The 22,379-nt window shown below is 42.2% G+C and overlaps 1 protein-coding gene across 1 annotated transcript in view; it reads right to left on the reverse strand.

Annotated features, from left to right (window-relative positions):
• The window catches only part of shprh (SNF2 histone linker PHD RING helicase), a 102,442-nt gene that overhangs the window by 52,116 nt on the left and 27,947 nt on the right, over positions 1-22,379 (reverse strand). Inside the window, exons 8-13 of the mRNA XM_048530513.1 lie at positions 22,007-22,263; positions 16,563-17,246; positions 11,434-11,685; positions 8,971-9,049; positions 3,419-3,582; positions 1,995-2,251 (exon numbers count right to left, since the gene is read on the reverse strand). Of these exons, the coding sequence (XP_048386470.1) occupies positions 1,995-2,251; positions 3,419-3,582; positions 8,971-9,049; positions 11,434-11,685; positions 16,563-17,246; positions 22,007-22,263 (1,693 nt within the window). The remainder of the gene's footprint in view (positions 1-1,994; positions 2,252-3,418; positions 3,583-8,970; positions 9,050-11,433; positions 11,686-16,562; positions 17,247-22,006; positions 22,264-22,379) is intronic.

The raw sequence follows: 22,379 nt of genomic DNA on the forward strand, positions 1-22,379 counted from the left end.
ACCCTAAATAAAGTTTACTGTGTGTCACTTTAAAACTTCAACTTCACCAATAGAGATTTTGAGAGAAAACATGCCACAGGCTGTTTCAAAGAGAAAAACAAATTAGGTCTGCTTATGAGAGATAATGGGAACTGCAGATGCTGGAGAATTCCAAGATAATAAAATGAGAGGCTGGATGAACACAGCAGGCCAAGCAGCATCTCAGGAGCACAAAAGCTGACGTTTCGGGCCTAGACCCTTCATCAGAGAGGGGGATGGGGAGAGGGAGCTGGAATAAATAGGGAGAGAGGAGGAGGCGGACCGAAGATGGAGAGTAAAGAAGATAGGTGGAGAGAGTATAGGTGGGGAGGTAGGGAGGGGATAGGTCAGTCCAGGGAAGACGGACAGGTCAAGGAGGTGGGATGAGGTTAGTAGGTAGCTGGGGGTGCGGCTTGGTGTGGGAGGAAGGGATGGGTGAGAGGAAGAACCGGTTAGGGAGGCAGAGACAGGTTGGACTGGTTTTGGGATGCAGTGGGTGGGGGGGGGAGAGCTGGGCTGGTTGTGTGGTGCAGTGGGGGGAGGGGACGAACTAGGCTGGTTTAGGGATGCAGTAGGGGAAGGGGAGATTTTGAAACTGGTGAAGTCCACATTGATACCATATGGCTGCAGGGTTCCCAGGCGGAATATGAGTTGCTGTTCCTGCAACCTTCGGGTGGCATCATTGTGGCACTGCAGGAGGCCCATGATGGACATGTCATCTAGAGAATGGGAGGGGGAGTGGAAATGGTTTGCGACTGGGAGGTGCAGTTGTTTGTTGCGAACTGAGCGGAGGTGTTCTGCAAAGCGGTCTCCAAGCCTCCGCTTGGTTTCCCCAATGCAGAGGAAGCCGCACCGGGTACAATGGATGCAGTATACCACATTGGCAGATGTGCAGGTGACCTGCACATGTGCACCTGCACATCTGCCAATGTGGTATACTGCATCCATTGTACCCGGTGCGGCTTCCTCTACATTGGGGAAACCAAGCGGAGGCTTGGAGACCGCTTTGCAGAACACCTCCGCTCAGTTCACAACAAACAACTGCACCTCCCAGTCGCAAACCATTTTCACTCCCCCTCCCATTCTCTAGATGACATGTCCATCATGGGCCTCCTGCAGTGCCACAATGATGCCACCCGAAGGATGCAGGAACAGCAACTCATATTCCGCCTGGGAACCCTGCAGCCATATGGTATCAATGTGAACTTCACCAGTTTCAAAATTTCCCCTTCCCCTACTGCATCCCTAAACCAGCCTAGTTCGTCCCCTCCCCCCACTGCACCACACAACCAGCCCAGCTCTTCCCCCCCACCCACTGCATCCCAAAACCAGTCCAACCTGTCTCTGCCTCCCTAACCGGTTCTTCCTCTCACCCATCCCTTCCTCCCACACCAAGCCGCACCCCCAGCTACCTACTAACCTCATCCCACCTCCTTGACCTGTCCGTCTTCCCTGGACTGACCTATCCCCTCCCTACCTCCGCACCTATACTCTCTCCACCTATCTTCTTTACTCTCCATCTTCGGTCCGCCTCCCCCTCTCTCCCTATTTATTCCAGCTCCCTCTCCCCATCCCCCTCTCTGATGAAGGGTCTAGGCCCGAAACGTCAGCTTTTGTGCTCCTGAGATGCTGCTTGGCCTGCTGTGTTCATCCAGCCTCTCATTTTATTATCTTAGGTCTGCTTATGTACAGGAAGACTTTTTAAAAGTTCAACTTACTTCCCTCTCCTAATCAGACAAGAGTGAATGTGGACAAGAACTGGTTGAGCTCAGAGACCAGTTTCTATGTTGCAATTTCGATAGATGTACGTGCTGTGTGATTTCGACACAGTCTTATAGAACATTACAGCACAGTACAGGCCCTTCGGCCTTCGATGTCTTAACTGTCTTAGAAATGTTATGGCCCAAACTTTGGAGGCCCAGATGAATCAAATGGTTCACTTCCCTGCTCTAACACTTAAGTGATTCAACAGGTACCTCTTCTGCAGTGGAAGGAACTCTCCCCGTACAGCCTGTGGATGACAGCATGCCTGTCTTAATCTCAGCAAGGGATACAGAATGGAACTAACTGTCCGCCTGTCCAGACTGCTCAACTTGGTACTCCAATCGGAAATCTTCCTCAACTTCTGCAGTGCATCCTGGGAACAAATCTCATGCTGCCGATGGTAAAAGTGCCTTTCTACTGGTGAAAATCGTAACCAGTGAACTTCCTCAGTCTGAGGTGGGATCTGGATCTGGGGGAAAAGCAGCACACAAGTTAAAACATGCCCAGTTTACTGATCAAACCTATTAACACTCAGACAAAACTGAATGGTTTAATAGAAACATCCACAATTGTACGCTGGAATTTAGAGGTGGCATTCCTCTGTAGGTAGCAGAAAAAGTGGTGTAAGATTAATCATTCAATTCCCAGTATTCATATCCTCTTTATGCTGAAGTTATGGTGAAAAGTTAAATAAATAACACCACAGTCGAACATCCCAATCAATGGTTAATCAGAGATTGGGACACTATAAGGGATTATCAAATCTCAGACTGGAGGACAATAGAAAAGCCCCTCACTACATGAACTGGGTAGAAAACAACAAATCACCCAAACCCTGGCACAGCAGCATTACAACTTCCCCCAACTAAATCCATTCACTTAGTATACCGATGTACAGCCTAGCTTCCTGTTGCAGCTTGAAGGTTGTGAGAAGTGCCCATATTAACTGTTAACTCTACCTATGCCAGCTGCAAGATTATGGAACAATTCACTCTGCTGCGTATTAATAGTGAGTGCTTTTCTCACATTAACTATATTACAGGTGAAGAATTGAACTGCATTGTATTTACTTTGCAGCGGTAGAACAGGTAGAATGATACCAACATATTGACTAGCATCCTTTGCCTCAAGATACTTGAGAAACTCTGACCTGTCACTGGATTGTGACATTTTACAAGTGCTCTTGGCAGCCAAGTAACAAAAAAAACTAATGCCTTTACATGGGTAGATGAGGGGCCTAACCCATGATTTTGGCACTCCCTCTGCTGTCTCAGTGGGAACAGTGCGTATTGAGCGGCTCAACATTGGGCCTAACCTGGCCAGAATTCAGTTTGAGCAAAAGTTCTCCATTAAAACAGCTAGGAAGAGTAGGAAGACTGAACTAAAGGTGCAATTGTCCATGTGTCCACCTCAACCAGGACTTAGTTAAGAACAGTGCTGGCAAGGCAACAAGCTTAAAAATTGCTGCTGCCAAAGTGTGTGTTTGTCATGGAGGCCATGACAGAGACTGGCAACTTGTCCAAATTATTAAAGTCAAGGCCTACCTTATAACCTACTGAGAGCTTTCCTGTTTGGTTTTGCCATTCTCCCCCACCACCTCAAAGTATTATGCTGACATCCACACGGACACTGGTACCTGATCAAGCACATCCTTTTTTGCCGTTCTCCACATGATCTTTGCGATAAGGGTGTACACTGGAATCGGATTCTTCCTGCAGTAAGGTTGGTATAGAAGTTGGTCCCACCAGTGTTTAACCCAATATGGGTCTACACCCAAAAATAAAACTAATCCATACAGGTCTGAGGAAAGAATGAGAAATAAGTCAGGCATATCAAAATTGGATGATGAAAGTCAAACAAAAATGAAAGAAATTTGACCGATTCAGCATTTGTACCTTTAAATCCTGATAGCCCATTTTAGTACATAAATAAATTAAAAATAGTATTTTCCACGTAACACATTGACACACACTGCATTCCTATGCAACACTCAGCATACTCCTACCAAAAACCTCTATTTCATTTATTGAAAAAAAATCTCTATACAAACAAAATATAGAGTCCAAAGGTCCATAATAAAAATAATACTAATTATCTGAAGATAGAAGTAGGAATGCAAGCAGCAAAAAAGCAAGGATTTCAATAACATGTATGTGACGGCTCCACTCTGTATATTTAGAGTCCAACAAATATAAAGGATGATTCCAGTTCTACAAAATCAAACGAAGCATGTAGAAAATGCAAATACGGCGTAACACTTTGAACAGCACCCACACAATTAAATGTGAAATATCAACTGAAGGATGGAATTATCAGTTAAAGGTTAGTTGTCCCAAAAGATGTTGTAATAATGGATATGTTGAAGATACAAATTTTGAAATAGTATATGTAGAATCAAATTTAGAAGAGGCCATTCAGACCATCTTACTAGTGCCTGCTTTTTAAAGACATTATCAGGATTAATCCCATTCGCCTGCTCATTCCTTGTAGCCCTGCAAATGTTTCTACTTCAAGTGTTTATCCAATTCCATTTTGGAATTTACTACGGCAGCTGTTAGCACTACCCATTCAGGCTATGCATTTCAGATTAAACAAACTCGCTGCAGAATTCTCTCCCCTATACCACTTGTTATTATTTTGCAATTATCATAAATTTGTCTCGACTGATCACCATTTCCTGTCACCAAGAGATTCTCTTATTTACTTTACCAAAGTCCTTCATGATTTTGGATACCTCTATCAAATCTCCCCTTAATTCTTTTTGATTCATGAATGATTGAGGTTTTTCCATAAATGAAGTATTTCACCATGGTACTTTTGTAGTCAATGCATTTTGAACCTTATCTAAGGCCTGAGAATCTTTCCCAAAGTGTGCTGTCCACAAGTGAACACAGTACTGCAGCTACAAAAACAAAGCTGCTGGAAAAGCTCAGCAGGTCTGGCTGCATCCGCGAAGGTAAAAACAGAGTTAATATTTCGGGTCCGGTGACCATTCCTCAGAACTTTTTTACTTTACTGCAGCTGGCACTTAACAGTAACGTGTAAAGGTCTAACATAATTTTTCATGTTTTCAGAAGGCTCAATGCCTCTATTTATAAAACCAACAATTCCATATGCCATTTTAACAGCAGGCTAAACTTATTCTGCCATCTTGAAAGTTCTGTGTATGTACAACTTCAGGAATTGCCCTTTCCTGTACCCAATTCAAATTTGTCTCACTTGGATAATAACAGCCCATCTCATTCTTTCTACCAAAATGAAACACTTTGCACTTCATCTACCATTTCACCAGTCTATAATTTCCTAATTTTTTATCTATATTTCTGAGTTTTGTATCATGTACACAATGTGAGAATATGCCCTAGGTATTCATAACCAGGTCATTAAAATGTATAAAAATCTGCACCGGTTCCAACATTGAAGCCTGAGAGATACAACTGCACGCTACCCTCCAGTCTGAAAATCAAGCATTCATAACAAGTCCCCGTTTTCTATCCTTTAGCCAATTTTATTTCCAGACGTTTGTTGCCGGAGTTGTGAAAAAAGTCATATTGGACTTGAAACACTGTTTCTTGCTCCACAGTTGCAGCCAGATCTGCTCAGTTTTTCCAGCACTATCTGTTTTTCTTTCAGATTTCCAACAAACACAGTCGTTTGCTTTTGTTTGTTGGCAGAGTTTCTGCAACCTGCACCTTACTTGCTTAATAAAATTGGATACAATCCATCAAGGCTGGTGATTATTTTGGATATCCTTCAGGAAACAATCTTTTGCGTTGAATTGAGAGCAGATTTCAGAGGGTTCCAGCTTTACTTACATTAGTAGGTAACCCAGGACAAGGAAAAGGGATCAAAAATCTTCTCTGACTCCTGCATAATATAAACTAAGATACCCAACACTACACTCCCAAGTTAACCTGGCTTGGCTCACCGCCATCCCTGAAACCAATACCCTGACCCAAGTAACCACTGAGTCATTCTCTAGGCGCAGGCACTATTCCAACACCAACTCCAGAAAGCCCATAAACCTGAATTCGACCATCCTCAATAGCCCCTAAGCTGCCCATGCTCATGACAATAATCCCCATCCACCAGTTCCACACTAACCGCTGATCTACCTGCTATTCTCTCCCCTCATTCACCACCTGTTACCCAACCCCTCACTTACTCGTCTGCCAACCTATCCCCTCAACTACCCATGTGCCACCCTACTCCCTCACCCAATCACCTTCTCTGTATTTTTTGTCCAAGTGTCTTCTGTACTTTTAAACCCAAGAAAAGGACAGTTACTACAAAACTAGTGTTATGGCTTGGCCTCCAATGCTGATCCTGCACAGTAACGATAATGCAAGGCTCTAGATCAGGTATGCTTCAAGCCTCTTAATTGGACAAATCAAAAACTGGGCAAGAAACCTGGACTTCCCAGAGAAAATGATTGATTAGATTAGATTCCCTACAGTGTGGAAACAGGCCCTTTGGCCCAACAAGTCCACACGGCCCCTTGCAGCATCCCAACCAGACCCATCCCCCTATAGCCCACACACACCCCTGAACACTACGGGCAATTTAGCACAGCCAATCCACCTAGCCTGCACATCTTTAGACTGTGAGAGGAAACCGGAGCACCTGGAGGAAACCCACGCAGACACGGGGAGAATGTGCAAACTCCACACAGACAGCCGGGTCCCTGGCACTGTGAGGCTGCAGTGCTAACCACTGAGACACCGTGCCGCCGTGAGGTGGCAATCTTTGTTGACTGGCACTTCTCAGAAGATTTGGACCTATGTCTTTAGCTATTCAGGGAAATTTTAACTGGATGTTTTTCATTTCCCATTGCTTGTTCACAAGTTCAGGGTACATGAGTGGTGATTCACGGACTTTTTTTTTGACTGGAGGGATGTAAACAATAGTTTACCCAAGGGTTAGAATCTAGAAATTTTATTTGGGGGCATAATATTTAAATTGACATGGATCAGGCAAAAGAGAAAAACGTGATTAAATATGAACACAGCTGCAATTCAATTCAGACAGACATGAACAAGAATTAGCTGCTACCTGCCAAACGAAATAGAATGCAGAGAAAGATAAATGAGAACATTTTGCACATTAAGATCTAGGAGGAAGATTCACACAAAACTGTGAGGTTTTAACAGTAGAGCAGCAGGGAGACCTAGAAATTCAAATAAATAAATCTTTCCATGTTGAATACAAGGATAAGCAGCCTGAGGCACATCCCACATGACAGAGCATTAGGCATACATCCAGTACCTCCCAAATCACACATTCACTGCATATTGAAGGCATCTGTTGTCTTCCATTCCAAACAGAATGACGGCCTCAAAGTGTGCTAAAAATCTGAACAATTCACTGATTTAGCCCTTTAAGAATAAATTTGCACCAACTGCATTTCACGACCAAACTTGTGTAAGAGTGAATTCCTGATGAGGACAAACACCACAGTTTCTTCGTCTTTTCCATAATAGCTTCATGCACACCAGGACTATTCAATTGATAATCAAGTCCAGTTTACTGAATCCTAATGAGGGCTCTTGAGATACAGTGATAGTGTCTCTACCTCCAAGAGGAGAGGCCTTGGCTCAAGTCCCTCGGAGATAGCAAGAGCTGCAGATGCCGGAGTCAAAGTCGGTAGAGTGTGGAGCTGAAGGAACACAGCAGGTCAGGCAGCTTCAAAGGAATAGGACAGCCAATGTTTTGGGCCTAGATCCTTCATCAGGACTGGGGAGGGGGAAGGGAGCTGGGAAATAAACAGAGTGAAGGGGGTGGGGCTGGAGGAAGGTAGGCAGGGACAAGAGGGAGAGTTCGCCACGGTATGGGGATGGGGCTGGGGTGGAGAGATTTTGAAACTGATGAATTCCATGCCTAGGCCACTGGGCTGTAGGCTCCCAAGGCAGAATATGAGGTGTTGTTCCTCCAGTTTGCATGTGGCATCATTGTAGCACTGGAGGCAGCTCAGGATAGACATGTCACCAAGGTGGGGCAGTTAAAATAGTTAACTACCAGAAAGTGTTGTTGATTGTAGCATAAGGAGCACAGGTGCTCCGCAAATCTGTCAGTGAGTCTACATTTGGTCTCAGCGATATAGAGCAGGCCATACCGGGAGCAACAAATACAGTAGACCAGGTTGGAGGGTGTACAGGTGAACTCCCGTGGATATGGAAAGTTTGGTTTGGGCCTCAGATGGAGGTGAGAGGGGACGTGTAGGGGCATGTGTAGCACCTCTTGCAGTTGTAGGGAAAGGTGCTGGGTCTGGTGGGGAGTTTGGAGCAGACAAGAGAGTTGTGGAGTAAGCAGCCACTCCAAAAGCTAGATAGGGGCGCGGAGTGAAACATATCTTTGGTGGTGGGGTCAGATTGTAGGTGGCGGAAATGGCGGAACATGATGTGCTGGATGCAGAGGTTGGTGGGGTGATATGTGAAGATAAAAAAAGGTTCTGTCTTTATTTTTGTTGGGGGCAGGGGTTCTGGGGTCAGAAAAGATGCGGTTGAGGCATTTTCGGTCAGGGGTGGGGAAGTTGCAGTATTTGAAGTAGAAGGACATGTGGGATGCCTGGGAATGGAATGCTCCATCTGGGGAATTGGAAGTAAGGGATCGCATTCTTTCAGGAGGGTGGGCAACAGGGGGTGTAGTCAAGGTAGCTGTGGGAGTTGTTTGGTTTGAAATAAATGTCGTGCTGAGACGGTTACTGGATATGGAGAGAGGGAAGTCCAGGAAGGGGAGGGGGATATTAGAGATGGTCCAGGTGAATTTGAGGTTGGAGTGAAAGGGAGCACAAGGCAGCACCAATACAGTCATCAATGTAGCGGAGGAAGAGGTGAGGGGTGGGGCCGGTGTAACCATGGAAGTGTCAAGTCTCACCTGTTTCCAAGGTAAGTTACATCATATCAGGGCAGGTTGATGAAAAAAAATCTAATCAAATTTACAAATTAGCCCAGCAGTCAATCATGGTACTGATAGTCATGCTGTTCATGTAAATAGTTAATTCAACAGTCTAGCACTGTCAATTCTCCAGATCTGTTCAGCAAGAAATGCTCTTTCTCTCCTGCATTAGATATCTCAATTTCCAAAATACAAGCTACTTTACACTAAATGTGTGCAATATGTTGAGTGGATGAGATTGTTAGACACTTTGAATCACACCAGGTAAATGTTCATAATTCAGAGATTTGTCACCTTCTAAGCTCCTTTGGACTGGAGTTCCTGTGACACACCAACGATTGATGGCACTTAGCCGTAGACACATTTCTGCTGCCTAGGGAAAAAAAAACAGGGACACGATAGAGGAGATATTTCTGTGTAGATTCATTCAAAAATTCTTGTATCTCAAACTGGCTTCAATTTCACTTGTCCTTACTAGGTTCAGAAATTTACATATTAAAGATGATTTATTTTAAAGACAAACAGACTTGAATTTATATATAGTACATGTCACAATCACAAAACATCCCAAAACATTTTGCTGACAATGACACATATTTTGTTGAAGTACAGACATTGATGTAAATATGGAAATGTTGGAACCAGTCTGCTCATAAGAACGAGATAATGACCTGTTAATCTGATTTTTTGCAATGTTGATTAAGGATAAACAGCGGCCAGGCCATCAAGAAGTTCCCAGTCAGTTCTTCCGTGACATAGCGAAGTGTTATCTTTAACACTGACACGAGATGGCAGATGACAGATTTTATGTTTAACTGTCTGAAGTGGGGATTGAATCCAGGCTCTTTTGGCTCAGAGGTGAGAGTGATACTGACTGAGACAGAACAAAGGGAGATATTTTTTAAAATCAATCTGTTCAGAGATGTTTAAACACATCTCTGGAGCAAGTGGGCCTCCTGGTCCAGAGGTAGGGATAGTATTACTGTGCCACAGCTCTCCGAGAAAGGTCTGACATTTTATTGCAAGACCCTCATCACCTGTGGGCTATTAACAAAAAATAGTTTGGCGTAGTTACAGATACTGCACTTTTGCTGTCACGATGTCAACACATATACTGTGTGAACGTTAAACATCGGTCTTCAAAATGCAAATATCTGGTCTGGTAAATCCATTACCAGGATTCTGCAATTGACACAGTGAACATCAGAGTTCAAATCTGGTTCAGAGTAGTGGGAACAAAAAACCTCCTACAGAAGTTTAGAAGAGGGAGGGTTGGGCGGAAAAAGTGAAATTGAAGGCAAAGGCCTTCTGCAAGTTAACATAAACTATAAAATAGGTGTTCAGAGTTTCATTTTACATTCCACATGATGAGGCTCATTTGCAGGGGCCATATTTTAGAAACTTGGCCTGCATTACAAGCAATTCTTCAACTTTTAAATGGATACAGAACTGACTTGAAGGTAGAAGACTAGTGATGGAGGGTTGCTTTTCAAACTGGAGGCCTGTGACCAATGATATGCCACAAGGATCAGTGCTGGGTCTACTGCTTTTTATCATTTATATAAATGTGAACACAGGAGGCATAGTTAGTAAGTTTGCAGATGGGAAGAAAATTGGTGGTGTAGAGGACAGCAAAGAAGGATACCTCAGAGTACAACGGGACATTGATCAGATAGGCCAATGGGCCGAAGAGTGGCAGATGGAGTTTAATTTAGATAAATATGAGGTGCTGCATTTTAGAAAGGCAAATCAGGGCAGGGTCTATACATATAATGGTAAGATCCTGGGGAGTGTCGCTGAACAAACAGACCTTGGAGTGCGGATTCATAATTCCTTGAAAGGGAAGTCACGGGTAAATAGGATAATGAAGGTGGTGTTTGGTATGCTTACCTTTATTGGTCAGTGTATTGAGTTTAGGAGCTGGGAGGTCATGTTGCAGTTGTATAGGACATTAGTTTGGCACTTTTGGAATAATGCATTCAATTCTGGTCTCCCTGCTATAGGAAAGACGTTGTGAAACTTGACAGGGCTCAGAAAAGATTTTCAAGGGTGTTGCCAAGGCTGGAGGGTTTGAACTATGGACAAAGGCTGAATAGGTTCAGGCTATTTTCCCTGGAGCATTGAAGGCTGAAAGGTGACCTTATAGAGATTCATAAAATCATGAGTGGCATAGATTGGGCAAATAGACAAGGACTTTCCTGTGTTATTTTTTGTGGGGGGGGCGAGAACGGGGACGAGTTCAGAACTAGAGGCCATAGGTTTAATGTGTGAAGGGAAAGATTTAGGAAGGACCTATGGGGTCCTTTCCATGCAGAGGGTGGTGCGTGTCTGGAATGTGCTGCCAGAGGTAATGGAGGCTGGTACATTTACAACATCTAAAAGGCATCTGGATAGGTATATGAACAGGAAGAGTATAGAGGGATATGGACCAAATGCTGGCAAATGGGACTAGATTTTCATATGTGATATCTGCTTGGCACGGACGAGTTTTACGGAAAGGTCTGTTTCTGTGCTGTACATCTCTATGAATCTAATGGTTGAAAAGTCATGCAACACACTCAACTTCCCCATCAGTAATGCAATATCAGAAACTGATCACTTTCAATGAGATAATGGGAACTGCAGATGCTGGAGAATCCAAGATAACAAAGTGTGAAGCTGGATGAACACAGCAGGCCAAGCAGCATCTCAGGAGCACAAAAGCTGACGTTTCGGGCCTAGACTTTTAATGAGATGTTCTTCCTTCTACATTCACACCTTAGCAGTGGCACATTCCACCATTTGAGCCTCATCCAGACAGATTCTCCACCACTCCACTGCAACCAATGGGCTTGGAATAGCCATATACCGCTTCTCTTTGCGTAACCGGCGTCCATCATCACTATTGCTGTGGGGAATGTCGACATAATTTAGCTCGGATCGGAGCACATCATAGGTTGTAATGACTATCTCATGTTTTGCTAGTGCATGAGGTTGGATAAAGCCATGCTTCTTCACTCCTTGGTACACCTGTGGAGACAAAGTCAGAAATGTGGAAGTGTTACTCTAAGAAAGCAAAAGTACCCGAAAATAGAACAACAACCAGTCAAATTGGAATGTATGCAATTACTCAAGTATTACTAACTAAATTAATCAATTTCATTGTAAAAGTTTATCTGTCAGATACCTTCTGCACATAAAACAACATTTTCCTGGCTACCATCAGTTCTGAGGAAGGATCACTTGACTCAAAATGTTAACTTAGATTTCTCTCCACAGATGCTGCCAGACCCTAGGAACTTTTCCAGCAATTTCTATTTTTGGCTCTGATTTGCAGTACTTGCAGTGCTTTCAGTTTTTACAGTAATACAACAAATTAGCGGCGAAGATACAATACGCCTAAGCTGCACTCAAAGTGCTTACAACTGAAGTGTTCTTAACTTGCCTCTAAAAGATAACTGTTTCAGAGACAGTAGGAACTGCAGATGCCGGAGAATCCGAGATAACAAGGTGTAGAGCTGGATGAACACAGCAGACCCTTTCTGAAGAAGGATCTAGGCCCAAAACATCAGCTTTCCTGCTCCTCCAATGCTGCTTGGCCTGCTGTGGTCATCCAGCTCTACACCCTGTTAACTCTACTAGATAACTGTAGGCTTGCATGATTAGGAAGGAGAGACCACATATGGAGTGGGGCAAAGCCTGAGTGAGTATATATCTCTGGGATTTTGCAGCAGCATGGGAATTTGGAGCAAAAGGGAAAGAAGTGCTTTTTCATATTTTTTTGGCTCAGAATTCACAATCTATTTTTAACAGGATAACTTGAAATCCAGGATTGAGTATACAGCATAAAGCAAGGAGAGACATCACAGGAAAACTGTAAGTTCATTGGTTACTAATAGCTGCTGGTTTGACGATCTATTAGAAGTTTCTTTCAGATTAAAGGAGATATATTTTACAGATTTAAAACTAAAGGACCATTTGGAAGTTATATAAAAAAAACTAAATTACGAACTAATTAAATATAATAAATATGCAGAGTCAGGTGTGTTGTACCTGCATAATGTGGGAGCTGGTGAACCCCACTGTGGTTCATAGTGACCATATCTGTAGGAAGGGTTGAGGTATTCCAGCTCAGAGTTGATGAGCTGGAAGTCAGATTCGAACAGTGATTCATCAGGGAGAGGGAGTGTTTCAGATGGCAGTCACACCACTTAGATTAACAAACTCAAATCTGGTCAATGGTTAGGGACAGGAGGGTGTGACTACGAGCAAAACAGGTAAAGGAATCCAGGAGGGAGTGCTGCATGAATCTTAGCCCTTGAGCTTGTCTAACAGGTTTGAGATTCTTGCTCCATGCGTGGATGAGAGTGGCAGCTCTAAGGAAGATGAGCTAACTGATGACAGCATCATGAATCTGCAAGCCATTCAAGGCTTGTCATCCACATTAGTACCAACAATAAAGACAGAATGAGGAAGGGGGTTCTGCTAAGGAAATATGAGCATCTAGGGGCTAAATTAAAAAGCAGAACCAAAAAAAGGTAATAATCTCCAAATTACTACCTGTATCATGAGCTAATTGGCAAAGGGTCAACAAGATTCAAGAGGTAAATGTGTGGCCCAAAGGAGGTTTTGGAAGGCTGCAGCAGCGGATTGATTTCCGGCAGTTCCTCGTGGTTGCATTGGCAGTGGCTGAAGATGTAAATAATGAGTTGAATTCATGCAACATTGGCACTGGCATTAGGGACAGAGGGAGCTGTTCCAAAGGAACCTGAATCATGCATGGGACCAGAGTCCTGCCAAATGCATATGTAGGGCTGCAGATAGGGCTTTAGACTAAATAATATGAGTGGGTTTAGTTACATGGAAAATAGAAACTCAAAGGAAAAGGTGAAGGTAGGATAGCAGGTTAGGAATGGGTCTGATAGTAACCAGAAAAGAAATGGAAGAGGCAGAATGTGTGAATATCATATTACACCAAGGAACCATAGAAGTGGACATAAAATTTGACAATAGAACAAACTAAAGGCTTTGTATCTTAATACACAAAGCATTCAGGATGAGGTAAACAAACTAATGGTACAAATGGTTACAAGGAGATCAAAACTAGGAACTTAACATTCAGGGGTATTTGATCTTTTGGAAAGATAGAAGGGATGGAAAAGTGGTGAGTTAGCACGACTATAAGAGATGAAACAGTTGTGAAGCACTATCTAGGCTCGGATGGTGTACAGTCGGTAAAAAAGCAGCAAGAGAAAGTAAACAATGGTAAGAGTAGTGTTCAAATATCACCCCCCTCCAAATAACAGGGAACCACTCTGTGGAAAAGACTATAAATCAACAAATAATAGAAACGTATAAGAAGAATTGAGCAATGATTATGGATGACTGTAATCTTCATGTTGACTGCGTCAATCAAATTGGAAAGGGTTACTATGACAACAAATTTATACAGTTTATTAGGGATAGTTTCCTAGCAATATGTCATGGAGCCAATGAAGGGGCAGGTATCCTGGATCTGGTAATGGGAAATAAGGCAGGTTTAGTAAATTACTTCAGAATACAAGATACATATGATAGGATGTAATCTTCAGTTCAAGAGTGAGAAACTTTAGTCGGTAGTAACTATGCTGAACTTATATAAAGGGAATTACAAAGAAATGAGTTTAGAGTTGATAGAGTTGGCTAGAGTGAACTGATCAGACAGACTGGCAGAAATGACAGTAAGCAAGCAGTGGCAAACATTTAAGGAGTTAGTCCATGACTCTCAACATAAATATATCTCAGTAAAGAAGAAATATTCAAACAGCAAGATAGACTACCTTGGCTAACCAAGGAAGTTTAGCAGATAGTGAGTTGAAAGAAAAAGCAGATCAAGGAGACAAAAGTCAGTGGCAGCCCGAAAAACTGGGGTAAATTCCGAATTCAACAAAGAAGGACTAAAAAGATAATAAAGACAGAGAAGATAAACTATGAGGCAAATCAGTGAGAATATGATATCTGACAATACAAGTTTCGTTAAATATATATAAAAGAAGTGAAAGATCAGAGTGAACATTGGTCCCTTGGAGATGAAATCTGGGATGACAGGTAATGGCACAATAGTTAAAAAGATATTTTTCACAAGTCTTCATGGTGGAAGATACTTCACACATACCATTCATACTAAGGAATAACGGTGGGAGGTATTAAATACATTACCATCACTAGAGAAGTAGTACAAGACAAACTAACCGGGCTAAAAGGCAGACAAGTCCCTTGGCCCTTATGGTTTGTATCCTCGGATCCTAAAAGAGGTAGCTAAGAGATTGTGGATGCATTGGTGATTCTGGAGAACAGCAGCATTGTAAAACTGCCAATGTGACATCCCTATTTAAAAAGGGAGTCATGCAGCCAGTAACTATAGACTGATTAGCCAAACATCTGTTTGACAGAAAATTATTGGAATCAATTATTATGCAAGTAATAGCAGGATATTTGGAAAGTCATAATCCAATCACAGTCAGCATGGCTTGATGAAAAAGAAACCATGTCTGACTAACTTAAGATAATTTTTTGAGGAAGTCACAACTAAAAGCAAGGTACCTCATAAAGTGTTAAATCATAAAAGTCTGCAGTATTGCTGGTAGTATACTGGCATAGATAGAAAACTGGTTAATGGGCTGGAAATAGCAAGTGGAGATAAGGGATAACACGGTGTGAAGTTGGATGAACACATCAGGATAAGCAGCATCAGAGGAGCAGGAAAGTTGACGTTTCAGGTCGCTGTGTTCATCCAGCTTCACACCATGTTATCTCAGATTCTCCAGCATCTGCAGTTCCTACTATCAGTGGGGATAAGGGGTTTGTTTTCAGGGTGACAAACTGTAACCAGTGGGGTTCCACAGGGACCACAACAATTTGAGTTGAGAGCACAAACTCTTTACAATATATATTAATAACTTGGAAAAAAGAACTGTAGCCAAATTTGCAGACAGCATAGAAATAGGTTGAAACACAGAAGGCAAGAGGGATAGAAACAGTTTACAGAGAGATGCTGATAGGTCAAGTAAGTGGGCAAAAAGTTGGCAAATGGCAGTACAATGTGGGAAAATGCAAAGTTGTTCATTTCACAAGGGAGATCAAAAGAACTGTATTATTTAAAGGAAGAAAAATTGCTAAAAGCTGTAACACAAAAGGGGTTTGGTACTTGTGCTTGAAACACAGACAGCTAGCACACAGATGCAACAGGTAATCAGGAATGCTTGTGATATACTAACACTTATTTTGAGGGGATTGGAGTAAAAGAGTAAGGAGGTCTTATTGCATCTGCAAAGGTGCTGGAAACAACATCTGGGGTACTGTGAGCAGTTTTGATCCCCTTATTTAAGGAAATATATAATTTCATTGGAGGCAGCTCAGAGAAGGTTCACTAGGATGATGCTTAGTCTGGAAGAACTGTCTTATGAGCAAAGGATAAACAGGTTGGCACTCTGCTCAGAGAGGTCATCTCATTAAAATATGTAGGATTCTTAAGGGGCTGGACAGGCTGAATGCTGAGAGGATGTTTCCCTTCAGGTGAAACAAAGGGCATAGTTTCAGAATAAACATGTGCCAATTTAAGACTGAAATTAGTATTTTAGGAACTCCTTGCCACAGAGGGCTGTAGGGGCAGAGCTATCATGTATGTTCAATGCTGAGCTAGATAAAGGGCTATGAAGAAAATGCAGAAAAGTGAGTGTGAGGAATGTCAGATCAGCCATTGTCCTATTGAATCGCAGACCAGGCTCAAGGGGCCAAAAGGCCTACTCATGTTCCTATTTCTATCTTCCGAAGTGAAGAAAAAACAAGTGGGAAAGGATAAAGCGGTGTGAAGAGAAAGAAAAACTACATGTTTAAGATTCAAGCTTTTTCATTGTCAGATTCCTTACCAAGATGGAAATGGAAGAAGACCTCACATGCCTGTTAATTTCATCCACCCATTGATGGCAGATTGAACTGGGTGAGATGATGAGGGTTGCAGATGTTGGCACAGGCTGCATAGTGACAAGACAGTGTGGGCAGTAGAATGGCCTGATCTTCATGTCTTCTTCCTTATAATTTACACATGAAGCATGCTGCCATAAATGACACTTCAGACACTGCACCCGCGCTTTATAATCAGCCAGTCCACTTTCTCCACAGATGCATTCAAAATGACTCTTTGAATTATTACAGGTAAAGGGGGCTTTAGAGTGATGGAGCACATCCAGATCTCCTTGACAATCTCTCTGGAGGGCTTCTGGGCCACTTCTATCATTAATTGTCAGCTGCAGGGGAGTAATTCTGGTATTCTCTGTGCTCCCTTGTCCAGATGGAATCCTTTCTAACTGCCCATTAGGACCATCCTCCTTAGAATCAAAGTTCTGAGACATCACTGGTGGTTTTACCAAATCCTGATGTTGCTTCGTTTCCCCATAATCACCATTTTCATTTTCCAGGAAACACATGAAGGAATCATTTGTCAAAGGTTTTCCAGGGTCTGTGGCATTCACAATGTTGTTGTCTTCTTCTCTTTTCACCTCTTGATCATTATTTGGAAAGACATGCACCACATTTTTCACAGGACTTGGTTTCTAAGCAAAATAATGAAATACAATAAAATAGAATCCATAAGTCACACTCAGAAATGCAACTAAAATAACAAAAGCAGGCTACCAAATCCACCTAGTCCACGTTTGTATTTCATGCCTGTGATTAAATGGTCCTCAGCGCATTTATGCATTCTGTTTCGTACACCTGCAATGTCTTTCATTCATCTGCCTAACCAAACTAACCCTAACATAATCAATGTCAGTACAGTTTCTGCCTCAAACATCAACTCTGATAGTAGATTCCACAGCTTCACAACATTTTGTGTAAAATCATTTGTCAGTCTTAAACTCTTTCATTTAGAATCATATAATCATAAGATCATGGAATCCTTGCAGTGCAGAAACAAGCCATTCAGCCCATCAAGTCCATACCAACACTCTGAACAGTATCCCACCCAGCCTCTGCCACAATTTGCTGTTGGTAAATCTCAACTATGATATTTATCAAGCACAATTGTCTCCTTTAAATCTGTACTAGTTATTTCTAAATATTTTCTCATTATTTAAGCAACATGGTCATTTCAGCATTAAAGATCACAGAGACAGTACCATGAGCAGTTTTGGGCAGAGCAACTTAGTAAGTTGGCCTTGATGGGGAATATACCATAAATTTATCCGAATGCTACTGGGGACCAGTTTCTGGCTACCAAGGCAGTTGGGAAATTTCCTAACTCATTTTTTTGTAAAAAGTGACTAGCATCAGTCAATTTTGCTCCAGGGAGGTGGTGTGGGATGGAATTTGATCTGCCAAATTCAGAAGCAGAGCATCGGCAGCAATGGATATGGGTGAATGCTGATACAGGCTGATTAGAATAACTGTTTCAGTTCTGATTCAGAAACTTTCAGGTCTTCTAGTTCTGTCATCAAGAATAGTTTCAGTAGAAATAGATGGTCAGACATCATGATGGCCACCTGTGCTCATCACAAGTACTTGGATTACAGCTAAGACTGACGAGCCCATTAATTCAGCAGGAGCTCTGATTTGACAACTAAAGTGAATTGTTGACTTCTCCCATTGATGGGTTTATGTATTTATAATAAACTAGCCATTCTGTGAACTCTTCTGTCCAGGTCTTGATGTTTATTTGGGCAAGATTAAAAGGTGTGAATTGGTTAAACTCTCTGTTACTGAAACTAAAATTGCCTTGTCGAATTTGTAGGATTGCAGGAACAGAAGTACTTCTCAAAAAAGATTTCTGTTTGGTTATATTTTTCCTCAGGACATGTTGTGTTACTAAATTATGAGTTGGTTCTGTAAATAGTCCACACTGGTGAAAGGAAATTAAAGGGCTCGTGAACAACTTAGAGGCTGTGTAGAAGCAGGGATGTGGATAAAATCATTTGAACAAATCTTTAAAAATTCAGAATATGCGTAGTCAGACAGGCAGCTCAGATGGGATATGACCTTGAAACACGTGAGGTTATACACTTTGGAAGAAGTATCGAGACAAGGGAGGACTCAATGACTGGTAGCATACCAGGATGCTCAGAGGAACTGAAGGATTTTGGGATGCTTCTCCACAACTACCAAAAGGCAGCAGAACAGGTTAACAGACTGGTTAAGAAGGCACATGAGACATTTATCTTCATTAGTTGTGGCACAGAGTCCAAGAGCACAGTGCAAAATTTTGGTTAGGCCACAGCTGCAGTATAATGTACAGTTCTGGTCGCCACCTTTTAGGAAGGACGTGACTGCAGTGGAGGGGTTTAGAGGAAATTCAGAAGGATTTTGCCTGAGATGGAGCATTATTAGCTTTGAAGACAGACTGGACAGAAACACAGAAAATAGTAGGAGTAAGCCATTCAACTCTTTGGGCTTCCTCTGCCATTCAATATGATCATGCTGATCATCCTACTCCATAGCCTCTTCCTTTTCCACCATTTCCTTTGAACTCTTTAGCCCCAAATGTTATATCCAACTACTTTGTGAAATACTTCAACATTTTGGCTTTGACTGCTTTGTGGTAATGAATTCCACAGGCTCACCACTCTCTAGATGAAGAAATTTCTCATCTAAGTCCTACATGGTTCACTCCGTATCCTTAGACTGTGATCCCTAGTTCTGGACTTCCCTGTTACAATTCTATAGGTTTCTAAGAGATCCTTGTTTATTCTCCTGAACTCCACCTAATATAGTCCTAAACAACTCAGTCTCTCCTCAGAATTCAGTCCTGCCATCCTTGTAATTAGTCTAGTAAACCTTCACTGCACATCCTCTGTTGCAAGAGCATCCTCCCTTAGATGACAACACCAAAAATGTATACAATATTCTTGGTATGGTCTCACCGAGGCCCTGTATAATTAGAGCAAGAGATCCCTGCTCTTGTTTTCCAATCCTCTTGCTATGAAGGCAAAAAGATCATTTGCCTCCTTGACTGCTGACTGCACTGCCATACTTACCTTCAGCGATTAGTGTATGAGGACACCCAGGTCCCGGGCACATTCCTCTCTCTCAAATTATAGTCATTCATTCCTGTTTTTGCTACTAAAGTTGATAACCTCACATTTATGTACATTATACTACATCTGCTATGCATTTCCCAGCTCTCTCAGCCTGTCCAAATGGCACTGCAGCATCTCTGAACCTGTCCCCTAGCTCACCCCGCCCACCCAGCTTTGTATGTGGGTGCAAATGCAGATTTGGAGAGAGTGTATTTAGTTTCTTCATCCAATCCTTTACACATATTTTCATTAGCTGGGGTCTTACCACTGATTCCTATAGTACCTCAATCACCGCATATCATTCCCATATCATTATTCCCATTCTTTGTCTCCTGTCTGTTGACCAAATGTCCTATCTATCTCAATATACTACCCACAATTACACATACTTCAGTTTTACACACTAATTTCTTAACCTGGAGCTTCAACAGAAGTTTTCTCAAAGTGCATATAAACTGCATTCACTGGTTCCCCCTCATCAACTCTATGGGTTACATCTTCAAAGAATTCCAGCAGATTTTGTCAAGCATAATTTTCCTTTCGTAAATCCATGCTGACTCTATCTGATGCTGCCCCTAACAGGCTTGGGTTGTTGTCTTTAGAGCAGAGAAAACTGAGGAGGCCTGACTGAGTGGTATGAGATGATAAGGGGCATGGACAGGGTGGGTAGGAACTGGCTGTTCTCTTCTGTTGAAGGTCAATAAGGAGGGAGCATAATTTTAAGGTGAAGGGCAATGGTTAGGGGGCAATCTGGGAAAAATGTTTTGACAGTGACAGTAGTGGAAATCTGGAATACAGTGTGTTGGAAGGTAGTAGAGGCAGCAAACCTCACAATCTTTAAAAAGTACATGGAGGAGCAATGGAAATGTCATAACATTTGAGGTTATGAGCCAAAAGCTAGAAAGTGTGATTTGTGTAGATATGTTGGCATTGACCCAACAGGCAAAAGTGGATCTTCTGTGCTATATGTTGCTTTAGTCATGTAGAAGTGGACCTGGCTGCACAAGATTTTGCGGTAGGAGACACCCAGTCACACAATGGACCTGGCCAGGTTGGTGATGCAGGATGCAGACAAGCCCCATAACTTATAAATAGCTGTAGAGTATCCCAACTCCACAAAAATACAACCACTGGACTCCGAGGGTTAAATCTGAAAGCTTAATGGAAAACATAATCAAACTTTTCCATGTATTAAAAGAACGGATGGGTTGAACTCGGAGAAACTATTTTTCTGATCAAGGTATTTAGGGTTGAGGGCAGAGCCTACAAATTAGAATCAGAGCATTTATGAATGAAATTAAGAAATATTTCTACATAGATAGAGTACTAGCAGTTAAAACTATCTTCTGCATACACCAATTGATACTACATCAGTTCTTGCTTTCAAATGGAATTTCTTAGGTATGTATTTGTTAATCATTAAGGGAACATGGCAAAGGCAGATGTGCAGTGTAAGGTCAAAGGTCTATTTGAATAGATTTGTATTATTCATTCAAGGAGATGGGTGTCGGTGTCTAGCCCAGTATTTATTGCCCTTTCCAAGCCCACCTTAGGAAGGTGAATGGTGAGCTGCCTCCTTGAATCGCTGCAGTCCATTTAGTATAGGTATACTCACAGTATTGTCAGTGTTCCAAGATTTTGACCCAACAACAGTATATATATTTTCAAGTCTGGGTAGTGAGTGGCTTGGAAATGAACTCGCAGGTGATGATGTTCCCATACATCTGCTGCTCTTGCCCATCTAGGTGGCCGTGATTATGGGTTTGGATGGTGCTGTATAAGTCGCACCAGTGAATTTCTTGTAGATGACATACGCTGCTTCTATAGGAGAGTGAGAATGTTATGGTGCTAATGATATGGTGCTAATCAAATGAGCTGCTTAGTCTTAGATGGTGCCAAGCTCTTTGAGGGTTGTTTGAGCTGCACTTATCCAAGCAAATGGAAAGTATTCCACACACTTAACTTGTTCTTTGCAGGTGGAGAACCAGCTTTGGGAGGTCAGGAAGTGCATTACTCACTGCAAGGTTCCTACTCTTGCAACTAGAGTGTTTATATTGGTAGTCAACATCACTTTCTGGTCAATGGTTATCCCATGGCTTTTGATAGTAATGGCATCGAATGTGAAGGGGCAATGGTTAGATTCTGTCTTGTTGGAGATGGCCATAGCTTGGAACTTGAGCAACAGAAATGTTACTTGCCACTTGCTAGCCCAAGCTTGGACGTTGTGCCCAGATAGGCTAAATAATCTTGTCATTATGTTCAAAAACCAAAGGTTTCCAGTGAATCAAAATAAACAATACCTGTATTTCGGTTCCATTTCTTTTCACTTGTTCCTTGTAATTCTTTCCTATCCTAAAAGACCCAGCTAATCCATGACCTTTGACCTGTTCGATCATTTGTTCTGCAATAAGTTTGGCTAAGGTCTTCCTGATTAGGTGGCGATTCCGCTGAATGTCATACTTGTAGGTAGCAGTCATGTACTTATACATAGCACTGACGGAAATTGCCTTCTTCACCTTCATTTCCTTTATAGCGGAAATTAGCATTTCTCGCAGGCCTGCACAAAAGTTGAAAGAATTATTACCAACTAGAAGTACAAAAAAAACAATAATTTGTTACAAGGAGATAGTAAGAACTGCCAATGCTAGAGTCAGAGATAACACAGTGTGGAGT

Source organism: Stegostoma tigrinum, chromosome 4, assembly GCF_030684315.1.
Source record: "Stegostoma tigrinum isolate sSteTig4 chromosome 4, sSteTig4.hap1, whole genome shotgun sequence".
NCBI classification, from domain to species: Eukaryota; Metazoa; Chordata; class Chondrichthyes; order Orectolobiformes; family Stegostomatidae; genus Stegostoma; species Stegostoma tigrinum.